Source organism: Mytilus trossulus, chromosome 5 (assembly GCF_036588685.1).
Source record: "Mytilus trossulus isolate FHL-02 chromosome 5, PNRI_Mtr1.1.1.hap1, whole genome shotgun sequence".
Taxonomy (NCBI): domain Eukaryota; kingdom Metazoa; phylum Mollusca; class Bivalvia; order Mytilida; family Mytilidae; genus Mytilus; species Mytilus trossulus.
This window is the reverse complement of record NC_086377.1, coordinates 39488670-39512911: the sequence shown is the minus strand read 5'-3', so window position 1 is coordinate 39512911 and position 24242 is coordinate 39488670. Positions and strand designations below refer to the sequence as shown.

General features: G+C 32.8%; 1 protein-coding gene across 1 annotated transcript in view; it reads right to left on the bottom strand.

Annotated features, from left to right (window-relative positions):
• Positions 1–3999: 3999 nt before the first annotated feature.
• LOC134717931 (protogenin-like) overlaps positions 4000–24242 on the bottom strand; it is a 92693-nt gene continuing 72450 nt past the window's right edge. Inside the window, exons 15-22 of the mRNA XM_063580429.1 lie at positions 23029–23287; positions 21946–22073; positions 20437–20604; positions 19474–19650; positions 18808–18913; positions 9100–9265; positions 8580–8693; positions 4000–7219 (exon numbers count right to left, since the gene is read on the bottom strand). Of these exons, the coding sequence (XP_063436499.1) occupies positions 6794–7219; positions 8580–8693; positions 9100–9265; positions 18808–18913; positions 19474–19650; positions 20437–20604; positions 21946–22073; positions 23029–23287 (1544 nt within the window). The 3' untranslated portion in view covers positions 4000–6793. The remainder of the gene's footprint in view (positions 7220–8579; positions 8694–9099; positions 9266–18807; positions 18914–19473; positions 19651–20436; positions 20605–21945; positions 22074–23028; positions 23288–24242) is intronic.

Genomic DNA, 24242 nt, shown 5'->3' with positions numbered 1-24242 from the left:
CGATTGTAAAAGTCAAGTTTCATCATTGTATTTAAAGTACTTTCCTGAAACAGATTAGAAATAATCTGTGTAACCTAGAGGCTTAGAATATATTTATTAAAATGGTTGACACAAACGTACTGATGATTTTAAGAATTATTTCCCTTATCCTAGGTCTACCCCCTTAATAAATGAAAACGTTTTCACAACTTTTCGACTTTTTTAAACACCCTTTTTTTCACAGTCCTGAAAACACATTAACTATTGATCGTCATCTATAATGGATAATAATGGTCTACATATTCTAATATAGAAATAAGGATTTGTATAGTGAGCTCAATAAAATGTGTTACACGAATCTGGATGGGGTTCACTGTATAGGGAATAATGGATTTAGAATAGAGAAACCCAAAAAAAGAGAAAAAATGGAGGAAAAGAAATAAAGCAAAGAAATGATGAGATGATGAAATGAAAATAAAGTAAACTGAGCCAAAAGGTAGATTGGAGGAAAATGCCAAAAATATAAAGCATAGCGATAATGAGAGAATAGAGAAAAATGGCAAAAAATAAGGATAACAGAAATGAAGAACATCCAATACAGACCTCTTTTGGTTGAAATTTTACTGAACGAAACTCAAGCACAAACCATTCATCATTTGAGGGGCTGGGCAATTTTATATTAAAAATAAATTATTCAGTTTTAAAATTATTTTGAGATAAAAATAAAATTGTTTCAGAGAGGAAGTGAAATTGTATTGAAAATAAGTTAACAAAATAGCAGGGCCCACTCACCAATGGCCCCTAAAATTTGGTGGGGGCTATTAAAATTTCGTTTTTTTTGTACAGGACTATATATATTGCCTACCAAAATTTTAGCTGTGGGCTACCATGCCAAAATTTTAACTTCAATCCAGTAGTACTGTTATATAAGCCTTCATTGGACCATATCCAGAAATTTTCATAAGAAAGGCCCACTGACTGCCCAAAAGGGGGCCCGCTCCAATCATGCTTCAGTGATTCCTTATATAAACACCCAAAATATTTCCACAAAAGAGGGGGGGGAGCCCCTGAAAACTCTCCTAAAGCCACCTCTGATATTATTTGCATTTATTGTTTTTTTTTAATGGATATGTTCATTTACTATCAAAGCTGAACCATTTTTATAAGACTGAAGTCAATAACACAAAAGGGTCAGAATAAAGAATAATGAAAAAAAATGAATATAGTAATAAGGAAATTTATAAAGAAAAGAGAATAGGGTGCATCAGTACTAAGAATTACAGCTGAAAATAAGAAATAAGTTAAAACAAAATTGATTACAGAAAAAAAGGAAGTAGGGAATAAAAAAAAAAAATTTACAGAAAAAGTCATTTTCTTAAGAATTTAAAAGAATAAATTTTATTTTTTTATTTATAAAGATAAAGAAAAATGCTAAAACCATTAAAAGGATACAGAAATTAAGAAACCCCATCCATACAAATTAATAAATGGCACTGGATGTTAAGTGATGACAATAGATCGCATTGCTCTTAAGCCAGGTGAGCTTTACATTAATTACCGCTTTGTGTGCATCATTTCATTAATGGGAAATATCAATCATACTTAAAAGACATTTTTGCAAGGTTATCCTCTTGAACCTTCAAAGAACATGGTAAATTTAAAACTACACTAATGATAAGGAATTTTTTGAATTTTGATCCTTAAAAAATAAGAAAGATTTTTTCTGAAAATGTTTTGAAATGAATGGATGAACACATGCTGCAATGATAGCCAATATGTGAATAAAAGAAAGATTTGAAAAAAAATTACTAGCCAATATGTGAATAAAAGAAAGATTTGAAAAAAATTACTAGCCAACATGTGAATAACAGAAAGGTTTGAAAAAAAAATTACTAGCCAACATGTGAATAAAAGAAAGATTTGAAAAAAAAATACTAGCCAACATGTTATGAAAGAAAGATTTGAAAAAAAATTACTAGCCAACATGTTATGAAAGAAAGATTTGAAAAAAAATTACTAGCCAACATGTTATGAAAGAAAGATTTGAAAAAAAATTACTAGCCAACATGTTATGAAAGAAAGATTTGAAAAAAAAATACTCAGGTCACATAAAAATAAAAGAAAGATTTGAATTTTTTTTACTAGCCAACATGTTAATAAAAGAAAGATTTGAAAAAAAAATTACTAGCCAACATGTGAATAAAAGAAAGATTTGAAAAAAAATACTCAGGTCACATAAAAATAAAAGACAGATTAACAAAAATATATTTACTACACTAAAACAAAGATTTGAAGAAAAAAAATTACTCATGTCACATAAAGAAAGAATAATTTAAAAAAAGTATTACTGAATTCACAAAAAGAATAAAAGAAATATATTTCAAAAAAGAGAATTACTCATGTCACATAAAAATGAAAGATTTGAAAAAAAAGAACAACTGATGTCACATAAATACACTATATATCAATACATGAAATAAGTACAACCTAAAATAAAATATGCCATCATTAGTCATAAGAATAAAGAAAGAAAAATCTATATAAAACAAATGATAAAGGTATTTAACTCTTCCTATAACAAAGGGAGCTAACTGTTCCAATTACAAAGGTAGATAACTCTTCATATTACAAAGGGAGCTAACTCCCAATTACAAAGGCAGATAACTCTTCCTATTACAAAGGGAGCTAACTGTCCCAATTACAAAGGTAGTAAACTCTTCCTATTACAAAGGGAGCTAACTATTAAAATCAATATAAATGACCATGTTTACAAATATCTTGATGAGATGAGGCAGCACTTGACAAGGTAGTCTCCGTTGATATTCTCCCTGAGACGAAGAGGTTACCATGACACAGAGGTAGTTGACTGGAGGTAACTATGGTTACCTAATTTCGAAAGTCAATTTTGACATACAATTATTTAAAATTTTCTAAATGTTCAATTGAAATAAATTAATATGAAACAATGCAGCTGATTTTCACACATAATAAATAAATTGTTTAATTTACATTAAAGTTGTTGGTAGAAGAATCCTTAAAATTCTTGATGCTTAAGTGATATAAGGCAGAGCTTTTGTTGTTGGGACATTTTATAAGAAATTAAGTGAAATTTAGCCTGGATTAGATTCAGACGAAGGGCACAACCTTCACCCCCTCCCCCCAAATAAAAAAAATATAATTTGATTTGAAATTAGCCTGGATTAGATTCAAAACGAAAGGCACAACTTTCACCCCCTCCCCAAAAATTAGGATTTGTTTTGGGTCAAAATATGGTAATTTAACTCCTAATTCCTAGGAATGCCCCCTAACATCAAATCTTGAATCCATGCCTGTTGGCGGAGGTTTGATAATAGTTAGGGAAGACACATCATAGGCGACACGAAAATTCATAAGCATGCCTGCCTTTCCCTAATATTTAGTATCCATCACTTATTACTGTTTATAACTGTCATGGGACTGCTTACAATTTGAAAGTTAGGTGTTAGTTAAAGAAACAATTTGTGAATCTATTTCTATAAAGTTACATTTTATTGAATGATTTTAATATTAACTGAGTGAAAACAAATTGGTAATGTCTTTATGTCTTATGTATTCAGGACTTTTTTTTTATTCAGTAAGTTACTGACAGATATTTTTTCTTACATTATGTGTTTCTTTCGTAAGTATACAGATTGTTATATACATCATCAAAATTTAAGAACATATTTACTTGAAATACCTGAAACTCAGATGAGGGAGCTACCATTTGATTTTTATGGGGGGACTAGGATGGATTTTTTTTTCCTGCATTTTTTTTTAGATATAATCTCTGTCCTGCCTTTTTATTTTTCACTCTGTTCGGTCCTGCCTTTTTTTTTTAGTTTATCCTGCCTTTATTTACCTAAATTGAGTCCTGACTTTTTTTTTTTTTGCAAGTATCTCATCCTGTCTTTTTTTTTACTCAAAACTCCTGTTCTGCCTATTTTTTTCAAATTTCATCCTAGCCCCCCCCCCCCCCCCCCATAAAATTCAAATGGTAGCTCCCTAATTATAAAACTATAATGTTATAAAATTCAAATGGTAGCTCCCTAATTATAAAACTATAATGTTATAAAATTCAAATGGTAGCTCCCTAATTATAAAACTATAATGTTATATAAGATTTCTTTATGAGGGGAATTTTTTTTCTTCAAATTTTGATCTCAAAATATCTGTAAATTAGACTATGTACTAAGATTAAAATCAGGGACAAGAACACATGACTATATTCCTCTTCAATTAATATCATTTAAACATTTCAAGGTCATTGGGTAAGCTTCTGTTTTATAGTTTGACTAATGTGATATTACAAGGTCAAAGGGTCAGCTTTAATTTAGCTAAACTGAAGTGAAGTTTCAAGGTCATTAAGTCAGCTTTTTTCTAGTTTAATTTATCTACAAGGTCATAGAATCAGCTAAAATTATTTGATATCATAAAGTCAAAGGGTGAGCATATGTACTTTCAATATTTCAAGTTAAAGGGTGAAAACTCTGTTAGTTTAATGGATCTGAAATTTCAAGGTCAGAGTGTAAACTTGATTAGTGTTATAAAATAGGATATATCGATGTCAAGGGTCAATTTTTGTTAATTTTAAATGACCAGATCTTCATTTTGTGATTCATGGAACATTAAAGGGGCAATTAATATACAGTGCAATTTGCAGAGGCAATATAAGGTCAGGTTTTTAAAAAGCGGAATTCTTAATGATACTAAATAATTCATCTTACTAGTATATAGATGGATGGCAATTTACTACCATGGAAGCACACATGTGCTTTATTGCAGAGGGTGGAAAATTTTGATCAAACCAATCAAAATGTTGTATTTAGGAGGAGAAAATGTAATAAAAAACTTCACTGTCCATAAGATGACTATTTTTATGAAACTACAGCTAAAAAATGTACAATGATGACAAAATGAAAAAAATGTAAATAGATTTTAACAAAATTTACAGCATTTGTAAACATGAAATAAATCAGACTAAATAAAATCAAACATTCTAGCATCCTGTTTTCTGATATGTCGTGAGACATATATAAATAAACGATAGCTAGTAAGAGGTATGATATTTATCAGACTTCAAATAAATTACACCTAATGAAATCAATGACAAAAAACTTGTGCAACCAAATTAATTGATTTTGATAAAAACAAGGCCAAATATTTAACTGAGATATTAGAAACATGTAATTGGTGATTAATACTTTAATTTGAGGTTTTCAGCTACACCAAATAAGTTCCCATGTTAAATTAACAACAACCTGTACTTTTTTTTTAAAATTTACAAAAACTAAAAACTAAGTTGACAAAAATTTCATAAACAACACAGAAAAGAACAAAAATAAACAAGTCAACTAAAACAAACGAAAAATCTCCCCTAAAAATATGCATGTGTGCGAAAAAGATTGAAAAGTTTGAATCATCAGCGAATATACTTAATGTATATCTGAAAATACATACATTAAGTTGAAATACTTAAATATCTTCCTGAAATACATATTAAGTTTGATTAACATTAAATTTCTGATCAAAATTATGAAATGTGAGACTGCAAGCTGAAACAATGCATCATCCAACTTTTATGTGTTTGCCTGAAATTTGGTTTTTGTTAAGCTGCCATCTCAAATCTACCTCATACAAATGTGGAATATCAACACAATGTATTCAATGAAGGTAGTAAAGGGGTATCTAGTGCCAAATGTATGAAATTTTCTATTTTAAGTGACGAGCTATTCTATAAAAATGTAAATTAGAGGGGTAGGAATGGAAGTTATATTTTTTAGATAGGAGTTGTAGGTCATTTTTTTTTTGTTGGTTGAAAAGCTTTTTAAATTCCTTCCTTCCACCCCTCATCTATTTCAATGGAATAGCCCACACATGCTTTTGTGCAAAAAGAGAAATCTCCCTTTCAAGCCAAACCATTCATAGCTTCGTCTCTATTCTTATTTAAATTTCATATTTGCACATACCTCCCCTTTACGACCCTCTTCAATATACAACATAGGTTAGGCTGATTGTTTCCAAACTTGCATCATAAAGGGAGATAACTCGCATCAATAAGGGAGGTAACTTGTATCAAAAGGGGAGATAACAGGACTATATTTCTAATTATTTACAATATTTCCTGACAAAAGTAAATACTTGTGATTTCATAGAAATATGAAAACTTTTATCATTATAATAAAATAAATATATATCTGAAAGAAATATGTTTCCTGTGGTAGAAAATTGAATAAAATTCCAAGAGAAATGACCCGACCATAAATCTAATTGAAAATGTGGATTTATGTGAAACTAACATGGAAAATTGCAAGTGACCTTCATCTGAGGGATATTCAAATACCTGAGAGAAAATATGTTTGACAATTTCAATTATAGCAGTGCAATTATATAAGTTATAGGGTGCCAAATGCAAGTTCAAACCATCTGCATATATCAAATCTGTTATGACATTAAACAAAGAATTACATTCTACATGAAATACACAATTTCTTTTAAGTTTGCCATATGAAGATTGACTCTTAGAACTGAATAATCATTAAATAATTATCTTAATATATCAACAACATCATTATGATGTTCTAGGAACCAACCAACCGTAACCTTACACTCAGCAAATAGAAAAATGCAAAATTTACATAGCTCACAAAAATCAACAAAAACACGAAACATATATATTATCTAGTCTAGTCAAAATAAAGACATAAATATTAACAATTCTTCCCTGTGTAGTAACAGTAGTTGCTTAGCAACTATAAACAACAGATCTATGTCTTAATGTAATCAAAAACAGTTGTTAAGCATCCACTGCTAACAGATCTGATATTTCCATGGTTACACTTGACCCTGACCTTTGAGGTAGCGTAGAACATACGTCAGAGCAGTCTGTAACTGAGGTTGTAGCTTGTAACATTTTAGAGATTAAATCTCCACTGTCTTCAAGGTCATGGTCGCCATGACTACCCGCGATTTGTCCTGGAGGAGCACCATTAGCCTGAGAATTCTCACTTGATGTAAGCACTTTTGAGGTAGCGTTATCAATATCATTTGAATTTCCTGATGATTTTCGGTCCTCATACTTATAGCCTCTTTCTGAGTTTTTGTGAGGTAACATTGGGACATTCCCGTCCGACTGGCTATGAGTAATGTAAGAATCTTGGTGAGAATTATCGGACACCTGCTGTGAACTTTTTGATGCTATCAGAGCTGTGCGTTCGCCTACCTTCAAAATACAAAAAGTTATCTACCTGGTGATTTCACTCCAATATGTGACAATATTTTGGCCTAGTTTACAATTAACAAAGAATAACAACAAAGCTCACACTAAAAACCACAATTGATAGAAAGATACTACTGGTCTTGTTGGCATATGTATTATTTCTCTGATGTTGGACAATCATATTTCGTTTAATTTATTGGCATATGTATTATTTCTCTGATGTTGGACAATCATATTTCCATGGAAATTTGATTTCGTTTGTAACAGTAAAGTTTGACCTATGAGACTATAGAAAATTTGTACTGAATTAATGGTTCACTTTCATGACGGGTGTAGCAAAAGCAACAGGATCTGCATACCCTCCAGGGGCATCTGAGATCATCCCCAGTACTGATTTTGTGGGGATTTGTTTTGCTCAGTCTATCTACTGTGGATCCATTATTATTTGTTGGATACCAATTTTCGTGGATTTCGTGGGTACAGGTTAACCACGAAATTTAATGTTCAACGAATACCAAATTTTCTATAGGGTTGTATGCAGATTTCGCAAAAACCACGAAATCAAATATCCACGAAAATGTAAGTTTTCCTCAATCCACGAAAATTGTTACCCACGAAAATAAATGAATCTACAGTATGTTGTTTTGTGTACTGGTGTTTGTATTTTCTCTTTAACCATAGCATTGTCAGTTTATTTTTTAACTTATAAGTTTGAATGTCCCTTTGGTATCTCTATTTTTCCATTCATGGAATTCAAGAAACTTGCTATCTGACACATAATAATGAATTGACAGTTTTATATAAACACCAGATTATTATCAGCTGTAATTAGCTCTAGCTGTATATTTTTGTGCTGTTTGATTACTGTCTCTGTATTGGATACCCCTCATCTCCTTTTATTCTAATTCATATATGAAACCTAAAGATCACCTCGCTATATCAATAATACAAGCTTCTTCAACTTACATCAAAATTTCTGATATGGTACATATGAAACATTAAACAAATACCCTTTACATGGATGTTGATGTGGTTCTGAAGTGTTACTCATTTTTTTTATATATATATATCAGACCATTGGTTTTCCCTTTTGAATGGTTTTATACTAGTCATATTTTGGGGCCCTTATAGCTTACTGTTCGGTGTGAGCCAAGGCATCATGTTAAAGACCATACTTTGACCTATAATGGTTTACTTTTACAAATTGTGACTTGGATGGAGAGTTGTCTCGTTGGCACTCATATCACATCTTCTTATATCTATGTACTATTATCGATGTTTTCTGTTCTTTGGTTGGGTTGTTGACTCTTTGACACATTCCCCATTTCCATTCTCTCTATATACTAGTATATTGACCACTCACCTGTCCATTTATAGGACTAGCAACGTAAGCTCTGATTTTACCATTAGGTGCTTTCCCATTACAAAGATAAATCACTCGTCCATTACCTGGGAATCTAACAGTATCATCAGGTCCCTAAAAATACATACATTTATTGAAGAGATATTATGATCAAATAAACTCTGCATCAGGATAGTTGTACACTGTGTAACAAATTTACCCTGACTTTTAAACAATCATTACCCATGTATATATGCCCTGTTTATGACGTTGACAATGAATTTTCTTACAATTTTTTTTGTGACGTCATTTTAAGTAAAAAACAATTGAATTTAGTCAATGGTATTAGGGGGTATTCAAACTGACTTTATGAAAAATTGCACTGAAATTTATTACGACAAAATATCAGCCAATGAAGTTGCTAGAAATTACTATTAATCAGGATAATTTACTTTTTCATTACTATAAACTTGCAAGGCTGGCACAATTGAGAAAATCTATTTTTTAGATGATGATCAACAAAAATCTATTATGCACCAACCTTAGTATCAGAGAGTGCATTTTCTTGTATCATTGGCAGTCGTGAATCCTCATCAACCATGTGATAGGGTGATCTCCCATTGTGGTTGCTAAGGTAATGCCCAACATTTCTATCGCCAAGGCTACCATTGACTCCTTGTTGTGTCATGTACATTCTAGCATAATGCCTGTAATCAAAGAATGCAAAAGGTCAGTTAGAAAAATATGATAAAACCTTAGACACATTAAAAAGAAGTAAGTTGAGAGGAACAACACTATTGCGCAAAAAATAAAAACAAATACAGTTGACCTATTACTTATAGTTTAAGAAAAATAGACCAAAACACAAAAACTTAACACTGAGCAATGAACCTTGAAAATGAGGTCGAGGTCAAATAAAACCTGCGCGACTGACATAAAGATCAAAAAATATTTCCATACACCAAATATAGTTGACCTATGGCATATAGTATTAGATAAAAAGACCAAAACTTTAAAACTTAACTTTGACCACTCAACCATGAAAATGAGGTCAAGGTCAAATGACATCTGCCCGCTAGACAGGTACACCTTACAATCATTCCATACAACAAATTTAGCAGATCTATTGCATAAAGCATGAGCAAAACAGACCAAAACACAAAAACTTAACTATAACCACTGAACCATGAAAATGAGGTCAAGGTCAAATGACACCTGACAGTTGAACATATACACCTTACTGTCCTTCCATACACTGAATATACAAGCCCTATTGCTTATAGTATCTGAGATATGGACTTGACCACCAAAACTTAACCTTGTTCACTGATCCATGAAATGAGGTCGAGGTCAAGTGAAAACTGTCTGATGGGCATGAGGACCTTACAACATACATGTGAACCTCCCGACGGGAGTACAAAACTCCCGTTTTCAGGGGTCTCCTCCCGTCCTCCCGTTTAGGAGAAAAAACTCCCGTGTATGAAATATTTCGTAAATGAAAAATTTCAGACGCCATATTTGATCATTTCTTACTACTGTAAGAGTGTAATTGACACCTGTGTAAAAGTTTACCTGTACATCAAAGAAGATGTATAGTTAATTGGCTTCACTTGACAGCTTGGGTGTCAAACATACTGGTAATCAACGATGTTTAACCTATGGCTAACTGCCGTTGTGTTATAAAAACGATGTGTATTGGGAATATTGAAATACATTTTTGTTACTTCCCTTTGTTTTATCCTGTTTTCAGTTATTTTGCTTTTAAAAATGTAAATTGTAAAAAGACTAGAAATGATTAATATTTTAATCAAATAATCATAAAAGGATGTTGATTAAATGAATTTAAATGTTTTGGGACAAGTAAAAAAATATAAATTTATAAATTATTTTAGCAATCTAGACCTCCTTTCAATGATCAAATTGAAGTTTATATTACAAATCTGTTTATAACCCATGTAATTGGAATAAATAATATGAACATTTGGAATAAAGATAAAAAAAAAAGACTGATAAAAGTTCTAATTGGGATTATAAAACCTTAGGATTGAGAAAAGAGTTGATGTTAGAATATATAACATTTGATTGTGTAAGCTAGAAATAGCAAAACATTTTACACTGTTTAACTCTTTTTTAGTTTTCTACAAATATGACTTTCATAATGCTTAAAAGCCATGCAGTACTACTGTTAGTGTTTGTTATTTTTTTAATTAATTTATGATGTTGCAAACAAACATGTACAGCTTATTTCTTTCTTATTTGTCTATACATTTACCAATGATAAGGAGATGGAGACATGAATAAAAGATATAATGATTTATTTGCAAGCAGTGAACAATCATTTATCAAAAACAAAACAAAACTAAACAGGAAACAGATTCTTCTTAACATTTTATTTTATTCAAATAGAAAGGCAATAAGGGTACTATAAACATATTACAATTTGTAGAAAAAACACAATTTCTACATCATACGGTTATATTTACGACCAAATTTATGTCGATAAAAAACCTCCTGATCTGAGTCCTAATCTCCTGACCAAAATTTCCAAATCTCCTGATCTGAGTTTCACAGTCCATCACATGTATGTTACAAGGTACGCACATACCAAATATAATTATCCTATTACATGTACTTATAATTACAGAGAATTCAACATTACAAAAAATCTGAACTTTTTTTTCAAGTGGTCACTGAACCATGAATATGAGGTCAAGGACATTTGACATGTGACTGACGCAAACTTCGTAATAAAGGCATCTATATACAAAGTAATAAGCATCCAGGTCTTCCACCTTCTAAAATATAAAGCTTTTAAAAAGATAGCTAACGCCGCCGCCGGATCACTATCCCTATGTCGAGCTTTCTGCAACAAAAGTTGCAGAAAACAAAAACCAAGAAATAAGAGCCTCTTTCACATAATAATAGATAAAATTATACAATATCATAAATGAAGTCAGAATGTCAGGAAGGTTAAATTGGGCTTAAGACAAAATTGGTAATAATTGTTACATACCTGCCAACTGTCACTATTTGCGGGGGATTTCCCCCATGGAGGCTCCCAAATTGAGTATTTTATATAGCAATTATGTGCACAATTTTTCCAAAACAATTAATTTTACAATGAATTGAGGCTTGTAAAGGTATGAAGAAGCCAAAAAACAACATTACACTGTATTTGAAGGCCCCTTTGAAGGTTTTTTAGGAGTATGGCAGCCATCTTGCACACAAAACCCCCATGGGCATTTTGAAAACTTGGCAGGTATGTTGTTATGGCAGAATTAATGGACACTTGTATTTAATTTAAAGACTGTTGAGATTTAGAGGTGTTTGTTGTTCATGTGTGTTCTTGAGGGGGCAATCAAATTGACATTTGCCTGTAAGTCCATTGATAGTATTTTTTCATAAGAAAACATCTTCAAAATTCTCAGAACACACATGACTTTTAGTCAATTCTTTTCCACAAAAGTAGACACAGAGTTACCTACCTTTGTCGAACGATGACAACAACAATACAGATGACAATACTACTGAGTCCTATTGAACAGCCTATAATTATACCAAGTCTCTCGTTGTACTATACAGAGTTACCTACCTTTGTCTAACAATGACAACAACAGTACAGATGACAATACTACTGAGTCCTATTGAACAGCCTATAATTATACCAAGTCTCTGATTGTAATATACAGAGTTACTTTTTACCTTTGTCTAACAATAACAACAACAATACAGATGACAATACTACTGAGACCTATGGAACAGCCTATAATTATACCAAGTCTCTGATTGTAATATACAGAGTTACTTTTTACCTTTGTCTAACAATAACAACAACAATACAGATGACAATACTACTGAGTTCTATGGAACAGCCTATAATTATACCAAGTCTCTGGTTGTAGTATACAGAGTTACCTACCTTTATCTAACAATAACAACAACAATACAGATGACAATACTACTGAGTCCTATGGAACAGCCTATAATTATACCAAGTCTCTGATTGTAATATACAGAGTTACTTTTTACCTTTGTCTAACAATAACAACAACAATACAGATGACAATACTACTGAGTTCTATGGAACAGCCTATAATTATACCAAGTCTCTGGTTGTAGTATACAGAGTTACCTACCTTTATCTAACAATAACAACAACAATACAGATGACAATACTACTGAGTCCTATGGAACAGCCTATAATTATACCAAGTCTCTCGTTGTACTATACAGAGTTACCTACCTTTGTCTAACAATAACAACAACAATACAGATGACAATACTACTGAGTCCTATGGAACAGCCTATAATTATACCAAGTCTCTCGTTGTACTATACAGAGTTACCTACCTTTGTCTAACAATAACAACAACAGTACAGATGACAATACTACTGAGTCCTATGGAACAGCCTATAATTATACCAAGTCTCTGGTTGTAATATACAGAGTTAGCTACCTTTGTCTAACAATAACAACAACAATACAGATGACAATACTACTGAGTCCTATGGAACAGCCTATAATTATACCAAGTCTCTCGTTGTACTATACAGAGTTACCTACCTTTGTCTAACTATGACAACAACAGTACAGATGACAATACTACTGAGTCCTATGGAACAGCCTATAATTATACCAAGTCTCTCGTTGTACTATACAGAGTTACCTACCTTTGTCTAACAATAACAACAACAGTACAGATGACAATACTACAGAGACCTATGGAACAGCCTATAATTATACCAAGTCTCTCGTTGTACTATACAGAGTTACCTACCTTTGTCTAACAATAACAACAACAGTACAGATGACAATACTACTGAGACCTATGGAACAGCCTATAATTATACCAAGTCTCTCGTTGTACTATACAGAGTTACCTACCTTTGTCTAACAATAACAACAACAGTACAGATGACAATACTACTGAGTCCTATGGAACAGCCTATAATTATACCAAGTCTCTCGTTGTACTATACAGAGTTACCTACCTTTGTCTAACAATAACAACAACAGTACAGATGACAATACTACTGAGTCCTATGGAACAGCCTATAATTATACCAAGTCTCTCGTTGTACTATACAGAGTTACCTACCTTTGTCTAACAATGACAACAACAGTACAGATGACAATACTACTGAGTCCTATTGAACAGCCTATAATTATACCAAGTCTCTCGTTGTACTATACAGAGTTACCTACCTTTGTCTAACAATGACAACAACAGTACAGATGACAATACTACTGAGTCCTATGGAACAGCCTATAATTATACCAAGTCTCTCGTTGTACTATACAGAGTTACCTACCTTTGTCTAACAATAACAACAACAGTACAGATGACAATACTACAGAGACCTATGGAACAGCCTATAATTATACCAAGTCTCTCGTTGTACTATACAGAGTTACCTACCTTTGTCTAACAATAACAACAACAGTACAGATGACAATACTACTGAGACCTATGGAACAGCCTATAATTATACCAAGTCTCTCGTTGTACTATACAGAGTTACCTACCTTTGTCTAACAATAACAACAACAGTACAGATGACAATACTACTGAGTCCTATGGAACAGCCTATAATTATACCAAGTCTCTCGTTGTACTATACAGAGTTACCTACCTTTGTCTAACAATAACAACAACAGTACAGATGACAATACTACTGAGTCCTATGGAACAGCCTATAATTATACCAAGTCTCTCGTTGTACTATACAGAGTTACCTACCTTTGTCTAACAATGACAACAACAGTACAGATGACAATACTACTGAGTCCTATTGAACAGCCTATAATTATACCAAGTCTCTCGTTGTACTATACAGAGTTACCTACCTTTGTCTAACAATGACAACAACAGTACAGATGACAATACTACTGAGTCCTATGGAACAGCCTATAATTATACCAAGTCTCTCGTTGTACTATACAGAGTTACCTACCTTTGTCTAACAATAACAACAACAGTACAGATGACAATACTACTGAGTCCTATTGAACAGCCTATAATTATACCAAGTCTCTGATTGTAATATACAGAGTTACCTACCTTTGTCTAACAATAACAACAACAGTACAGATGACAATACTACTGAGACCTATGGAACAGCCTATAATTATACCAAGTCTCTCGTTGTACTATACAGAGTTACCTACCTTTGTCTAACAATAACAACAACAGTACAGATGACAATACTACTGAGTCCTATGGAACAGCCTATAATTATACCAAGTCTCTCGTTGTACTATACAGAGTTACCTACCTTTGTCTAACAATAACAACAACAGTACAGATGACAATACTACTGAGTCCTATGGAACAGCCTATAATTATACCAAGTCTCTCGTTGTACTATACAGAGTTACCTACCTTTGTCTAACTATGACAACAATAGTACAGATGACAATACTACTGAGTCCTATTGAACAGCCTATAATTATACCAAGTCTCTGATTGTAATATACAGAGTTACCTACCTTTGTCTAACAATAACAACAACAATACAGATGACAATACTACTGAGACCTATGGAACAGCCTATAATTATACCAAGTCTCTGGTTGTAGTATACAGAGTTACCTACCTTTATCTAACAATAACAACAACAATACAGATGACAATACTACTGAGTCCTATGGAACAGCCTATAATTATACCAAGTCTCTCGTTGTACTATACAGAGTTACCTACCTTTGTCTAACAATAACAACAACAGTACAGATGACAATACTACTGAGTCCTATGGAACAGCCTATAATTATACCAAGTCTCTGGTTGTAATATACAGAGTTACCTACCTTTGTCTAACAATAACAACAACAATACAGATGACAATACTACTGAGTCCTATGGAACAGCCTATAATTATACCAAGTCTCACGTTGTACTATACAGAGTTACCTACCTTTGTCTAACTATGACAACAACAGTACAGATGACAATACTACTGAGTCCTATGGAACAGCCTATAATTATACCAAGTCTCTGATAGTAATATACAGAGTTACTTTTTACCTTTGTCTAACAATAACAACAACAATACAGATGACAATACTACTGAGACCTATGGAACAGCCTATAATTATACCAAGTCTCTCGTTGTACTATACAGAGTTACCTACCTTTGTCTAACAATAACAACAACAGTACAGATGACAATACTACTGAGACCTATGGAACAGCCTATAATTATACCAAGTCTCTCGTTGTACTATACAGAGTTACCTACCTTTGTCTAACAATAACAACAACAGTACAGATGACAATACTACTGAGACCTATGGAACAGCCTATAATTATATCAAGTCTCTTGTTGTACTATACAGAGTTACCTACCTTTGTCTAACAATGACAACAACAGTACAGATGACAATACTACTGAGTCCTATGGAACAGCCTATAATTATACCAAGTCTCTCGTTGTACTATACAGAGTTACCTACCTTTGTCTAACAATGACAACAACAGTACAGATGACAATACTACTGAGTCCTATTGAACAGCCTATAATTATACCAAGTCTCTGATTGTAATATACAGAGTTACTTTTTACCTTTGTCTAACAATAACAACAACAATACAGATGACAATACTACTGAGACCTATGGAACAGCCTATAATTATACCAAGTCTCTCGTTGTACTATACAGAGTTACCTACCTTTGTCTAACAATAACAACAACAATACAGATGACAATACTACTGAGACTTATGGAACAGCCTATAATTATACCAAGTCTCTGGTTGTAGTATACAGAGTTACCTACCTTTATCTAACAATAACAACAACAATACAGACGACAATACTACTGAGTCCTATGGAACAGCCTATAATTATACCAAGTCTCTCGTTGTACTATACAGAGTTACCTACCTTTGTCTAACAATAACAACAACAGTACAGATGACAATACTACTGAGACCTATGGAACAGCCTATAATTATACCAAGTCTCTGGTTGTAGTATACAGAGTTACCTACCTTTATCTAACAATAACAACAACAATACAGACGACAATACTACTGAGTCCTATGGAACAGCCTATAATTATACCAAGTCTCTCGTTGTACTATACAGAGTTACCTACCTTTGTCTAACAATAACAACAACAGTACAGATGACAATACTACTGAGTCCTATGGAACAGCCTATAATTATACCAAGTCTCTGGTTGTAATATACAGAGTTACTTTTTACCTTTGTCTAACAATAACAACAACAATACAGATGACAATACTACTGAGACCTATGGAACAGCCTATAATTATACCAAGTCTCTCGTTGTACTATACAGAGTTACCTACCTTTGTCTAACAATAACAACAACAGTACAGATGACAATACTACTGAGTCCTATGGAACAGCCTATAATTATACCAAGTCTCTCGTTGTACTATACAGAGTTACCTACCTTTGTCTAACAATAACAACAACAGTACAGATGACAATACTTCTGAGTCCTATTGAACAGCCTATAATTATACCAAGTCTCTGGTTGTAATATACAGAGTTACCTACCTTTGTTTAACAATGACAACAATAGTACAGATGACAATACTACTGAGTCCTATTGAACAGCCTATAATTATACCAAGTCTCTGATTGTAATATACAGAGTTACTTTTTACCTTTGTCTAACAATAACAACAACAGTACAGATGACAATACTACTGAGTCCTATGGAACAGCCTATAATTATACCAAGTCTCTCGTTGTACTATTAAGAGTTACCTACCTTTGTCTAACAATAACAACAACAGTACAGATGACAATACTACTGAGACCTATGGAACAGCCTATAATTATACCAAGTCTCTCGTTGTACTATACAGAGTTACCTACCTTTATCTAACAATAACAACAACAGTACAGATGACAATACTACTGAGACCTATGGAACAGCCTATAATTATACCAAGTCTCTCGTTGTACTATTAAGAGTTACCTACCTTTGTCTAACAATAACAACAACAGTACAGATGACAATACTACTGACACCTATGGAACAGCCTATAATTATACCAAGTCTCTCGTTGTACTATACAGAGTTACCTACCTTTATCTAACAATAACAACAACAATACAGATGACAATACTACTGAGTCCTATGGAACAGCCTATAATTATACCAAGTCTCTCGTTGTACTATACAGAGTTACCTACCTTTGTCTAACAATGACAACAATAGTACAGATGACAATACTACTGAGTCCTATGGAACAGCCTATAATTATACCAAGTCTCTGGTTGTAATATACAGAGTTACCTACCTTTGTCTAACAATAACAACAACAATACAGATGACAATAATACTGAGTCCTATGGAACAGCCTATAATTATACCAAGTCTCTGGTTGTTATATACAGAGTTACCTACCTTTGTCTAACAATGACAACAACAGTACAGATGACAATACTACTGAGTCCTATGGAACAGCCTATAATTATACCAAGTCTCTGGTTGTAATATACAGAGTTACCTACCTTTGTCTAACATGACAACAACAATACAGATGACAATACTACTGAGTCCTATGGAACAGCCTATAATTATACCAAGTCTCTGGTTGTAATATACAGAGTTACCTACCTTTGTCTAACAATGACAACAACAGTACAGATGACAATACTACTGAGTTCTATGGAACAGCCTATAATTATACCAAGTCTCTGGTTGTAATATACAGAGTTACCTACCTTTGTCTAACAATAACAACAACAATACAGATGACAATACTACTGAGTCCTATGGAACAGCCTATAATTATAACAAGTCTGTGGTTGTAATATACAGAGTTACCTACCTTTGTCTAACAATGACAACAACAGTACAGATGACAATACTACAGAGACCTATGGAACAGCCTATAATTATACCAAGTCTCTCGTTGTACTATACAGAGTTACCTACCTTTGTCTAACAATAACAACAACAATACAGATGACAATACTACTGAGTCCTATGGAACAGCCTATAATTATACCAATTCTCTCGTTGTACTATACAGAGTTACCTACCTTTGTCTAACAATAACAACAACAATAGTACAGATGACAATACTACTGAGTCCTATGGAACAGCCTATAATTATACCAAGTCTCTCGTTGTACTATACAGAGTTACCTACCTTTGTCTAACAATGACAACAACAGTACAGATAACAATACTACTGAGTCCTATGGAACAGCCTATAATTATACCAAGTCTCTGGTTGTAATATACAGAGTTACCTACCTTTGTCTAACAATAACAACAACAATACAGATGACAATACTACTGAGTCCTATGGAACAGCCAATAATTATACCAAGTCTCTGATCCTTCAAAATTCCACCATCATCTAAACATAGTAAAAAATAACATTTATGAGATTATTCCATCAATCTTCTTGCCTACTTTCAACAAAACCCGATCAGACTTAATTTTGGATTGGTAAAATTGTTGCAAACATTAACTGAAATTGTTTATTTAAAGTGTATATAATGTATGTACAAGTCTTGTGATTAGAAAATCAACTTGTCTTGAGGTCTTGTGGTTGCATGTTTACCTCATAAGACTGTAAATTTGGTATTTGCTGCTTCTCGCGCTCAGGCAGTATGGTCGGAGACTATCTGGTTTAGTGGCATGTCATATATGTGATTCTTCCAGTTGGAGTCAAAGTCTCCCGCTTTTTAGACCCTCTTCCGTCCCTCCTGTTTAAATTTGAAATCTTTCACTTTTTGAAAATGTCAACCTTGCAAAATTTTCAGTAGACATTTTTGTTTTTCGAAATCATATCAAACAGAGAAAAAGTCAGAGAAACTCGAAATTGATATGGAAAATTCTGAGAATCTGGCTCAGTATGTCCATCTAGTACAGAGCATGTAAATTAATGATATATGTGGTAACCAGAGAACAAACCTTCATCTTTCTTTGTGGTGATTATGCTGCCTTGCTCACAATGTAAAGTACAAATCCAGGCTTTAAGCTCTACTGTCCTTGATGGGTGACTTTCACCTTTGTTGGTACAAGCTCTCACTTTGAAGTAGTAGTTAACTTCCTTACTTATCCCATTAATAGTGGCTTTAGTCATTGTTCCTGTTTAAAAATAGTCAAATTTTAAATGGATATTTAAAATTTTACTTTTTATATAGATTAGACCATTGGTTCTCCCGTTTGAATGGTTTTATACTAGTAATTTTTGGGCCCTTTATAGCTTCCTGTTCAGGACTTGGTGTAAGCCAAGGCTCTATGTTGAAGGCGTACCTTGACCTTAAATAGTTTACTTTTATAAATTGTTACTAGGATGAAGAGCTGTCTCATTGGCACTCATACCACATCTTCCTACATGTATTTGCATGTATGGCAAAAAAAATATAAAAAAAGTTTGAAAAAGGCAAATGACCTCCACTCTAAATAAGTGCATGATGGTTTGACAAAGTTATTGATGTCTAAAAAGACTTTAAACCCAGACTATATCTAAATGTTAACTGCAGTAATAAAAAAAATTTAAGACTATTTTATTAGTAAATTACAGTAAAAACAAGTAACTGCGAGCTACTGCTCACTGATGATACCCCCGCCGCAAGTGGATAATATTAATAGTGTAAAAATATGCAAGTGTTCGGTAAACAGGAAGTTGTAAAGTGATCAATATGAAAACGCATCACACGGTAGAGCTGACTTAGATAAACCCTGAAACTAAATTTCAGAAATCCTTGTATTGTAGTTCCTGAGAAAAATGCGACGAAAAATATTCATGGGACTGACTGACGGACAGACGGACGGACTGACTGACAGCCTAAGTTATAAGAAGTCATATTTTCACAGAATTCCATGAAGGTTTTCCAAATATTTCCTCTGATACTTTTCTTTAATGCATACCATTTTTCTCGAGAGACTGCCACAAGTTTTCTGGGTCCTCTTTCTGGTGGTTATACTGTATGACGTAGGAGGTTATTACACCATTCTGTTTAGTCGGAGGTTCCCACTGTAGATTGACCTTGTCTTCATCAATACGCTCTATGTACAATTTCTCAGGGGGAGAGGGCACTACAAGAAACAATATTAAGTATACAAGATATTAAAACAGACAAAAGTATAGCATAAAGGCAACAGTAGTATACCGCTAATCAAAACTCTTAAATCCATGGACAAAAAACAAAATCTGGGTAACAAACTAAAACCGAGGGAAACGAATTAAATATAAGAGGAGAACAAAGACATAACACTAAAATGTATCACACACAGAAACGGACCTAGCATCAGACAAAATCCCATGAGAATAACAAATATAACATCAAAACCAAATACATGAATTTGGTATAGACAAGTACCGTGACACGTCTTAGCATAAAATAATAAAGTTAGACAGTGAAAATAAATATTTAACCTTTATGAAGTTCGGATCTTCCACCAAGTCCAAGGTTAAAAGTTTCATTTTTTTTTCTATTATTGATTTTCTTTCATTTCAAACCTTTTTTTTCAAGTTTCCATGGACAATTTCATGACTGATATAAATCTGGCCTTATATGTGTGTAATAAAATTAGCATGATATTATATTGACATTTTTTACTAGTTTAATGCTTTTTTTTTTCTTAAGACCTTCACATCTTGTTATAGAAAACTAAAAAACAAGAATGTGTCCCCAGTACACCAATTCCCCACTTGCACTATCATTTTCTATGCTCATTGGACCGTGAAATTGGGGTAAAAACTCTAATTTGGCATTAAAATTAGAAAGATCATATCATAGGGAACATGTGTACAAAGTTTGAAGTCGATTGGACTTCAACTTCATTAAAAACTACCTTGACCAAAAACCCTAACCTGAAGCGGGACAGACAGACGGATGGACAAACGAACAAACAAATGGATGCACAGACTAGAAAACATAAAGCCCCTCTACTATCGTAGGTGGGGCATAAAAATATGGCTATGCTGAAACCTGCTAAACAAGAATGTGTCCATATTTCATTGATGCCTCACATCCTTTAACATTTTCTATGTTGAGTGGAGCGTGGAATTGATGTCAAAACTCTAATTTGTTTTTGCATTAATATTAGACAGATCACATCATAGGGAACATGTGTACTAAGTTTCAAGTTGATTGGACTTCAACTTCATCAAAAACTACCTTGACCAAAACTTTTAGCCTGAAGAAGCAGGACAGACAGATGAATGGAAGAATGGAAGTATGAAAGATATACTGACGAACAAACAGACAAATTTTCAAAAAAACATAATGCACAAGGTGGGGCATAAAAGAATATGGGTTTGCTTAAACCAGCAGAACAAAATGTGAATTAGAACATCCCATTGCATTTAACTATACATACACCAGCAGAAATAAATGTGAATTAGAACATCCTATTGCTGTTAACTATACATACCATCTTCTAGAGTTCTAACATCTACAGGATCACTGAAGATTCCATGGTCATGTGTTGTATGGGACCTCACTCTGATACTGTAGTAAGTATACGGTTCAAGATTCTTCAGTTCATACTCTAATGCATCACTGTAATTAAAAACAAATTATAAAATATGAGGTTCAAGATTCTTAAGTTCATACTCTAATGCATCACTGTAATTATAAAACAAATTATAAAATATGAGGTTCAAGATTCTTCAGTTCATACTCTAATGCATCACTGTAATTAAAAATAAATTATAAAATATGAGGTTCAAGATTCTTAAGTTCATACTCTAATGCATCACTGTAATAATAAAACAAATTATAAAATATGAGGTTCAAGATTCTTAAGTTCATACTCTAATGCATCACTGTAATTAAAAACAAATCATAAACTATGAGATTCAAGATTCTAAAGTTCATACTCTAATGCATCACTGTAATTAAAACAAATTATAAAATATGAGTTTCAAGATTCTTTAGTTCGTACTCTAATGCACCACTGTAAAAAAGAAAGAGAAAAGGGTCAATATTTCTTTTAACTGGTTAAAAAATATTATGAATTTATTTGAGATTCAGGATTTTTCAACTCATTTTCTAATGTATCACTGTATCAAGAAAGAGAAAAGCCTCAACATTTTTTTTTAACTCTTAGTCATACTCAAATATAATACTCAAAATAAATAAATAATGATATAATTGTAAGAGTCCGCTATACAAGATGTGCATCACCTGTAATCTGCAAATATTATGAGCAGAAATTGAGAACTCTATGTTTCTTATCGGAATTTTCCCCTAAATTACTGATGAAAAAATTATATAGTATGAGCACAAATTGGTGTCCTGTCTAGTGATTATTTTCCAATTTGATTGCATTCTGTGAAGCCATTTTCAAGAAGTTCAGGATTAACAGAGAGTGTGAAACAGAGGACGACAGACATCATATGTGGTCCCTAGTTTTTAGTGCAGTACAAACAATCTAAGGAGAATTAATTTCAAATTGATTCTTTTTTTTGATACGTTGGTTTACAGATCCAAGCTGATTTACTACAAATATTACCTCCTAGCATACATAATCTTCTGTGAATTATCCTTTTGATGGAACTGAACAGTGTAAAACTTGATGTCATACTGACGTCCAGGTCTCTTCCATCGTACCATTATCTCGCTGGAAGACATGGTTCTAGCAATAATCTGCAGGGGAGGGGGTGGAAGTGGAGTTTCATTGGGTGGAACGGTCTGGAAAATCTCCTCCACCGTAGCCAGTGCATTGCTAGAACCATCCACTACAAACATCAACTCGTAGAACTTCTCACTTTCTGAAAGAACCAATATTTAGATTACATTAACATCCTATTCAATAATGATTTTACACACATAACATTCATCTTTTGATGGGGAGTGGGAGAATGACAGTGGATACTATCATCTTACTAATTTTCATGTCCTTCTTTTACTTTAGGGGTCCCAACCCGTATAGAGCATTTCTAAACTATCCTAAACCTAAAATCTTACCCCAACCCATACCTTACCATAACACTAGCCCAAATCTTAAAACATAACCCTAATCTAAAACAACCCCTAACCTAACCATTACCATGAATGAATCCTACCCTAAAGTAAAAGAAGCAAACATTTTCTTAAGTTGAAAAATAACACAAATAAACAATATCACATATTTGAGTGGGAGTTATTTCCCTTTGCAGGATAACTGGTGTTTCTATTTCTATGACTACCCAAATTAATTTAAATGGAACCAGCAAGATTTTTAAGAGATCTGCACTAGAGTTAAATCATACAAGGCTTAAACTAATTAAAATAGTTCAGAAAATATTATTGAAGTTTTCTAAAGTCTATAGTGGTCAGTAGAAGATAAATTTAGTTGGGTTTAAGAAGGAATCGCCCCAACATGGCATTACAGATGAATAACTCTGTTATCCAATTATTAGAACCTATAGTCTACTTTTCTATTTTTTGCTGTATATTCATCAAATTTAGAAAAATTGCATCATTGACTTTTTCATGAAATTTAGTATAAATAATTTTCAAACGTAATCAAACCAAACATCATTATAAAAAGGGTCCACAAACTATTTTAAAAGTTAAATCAGTTTGAAGGATAAAAATCAGTTGAAAAATGCATCTTTTCCTGATATGTCACAGTTTGACGTCTCAAAAATAACATTTTACTTTAACCTGTTCTGTAACTGTAACATATGCCCTTAAAGTAAAAACAGCATAACATTTTCTTGAGTTGAAAAATAAAGAATATCA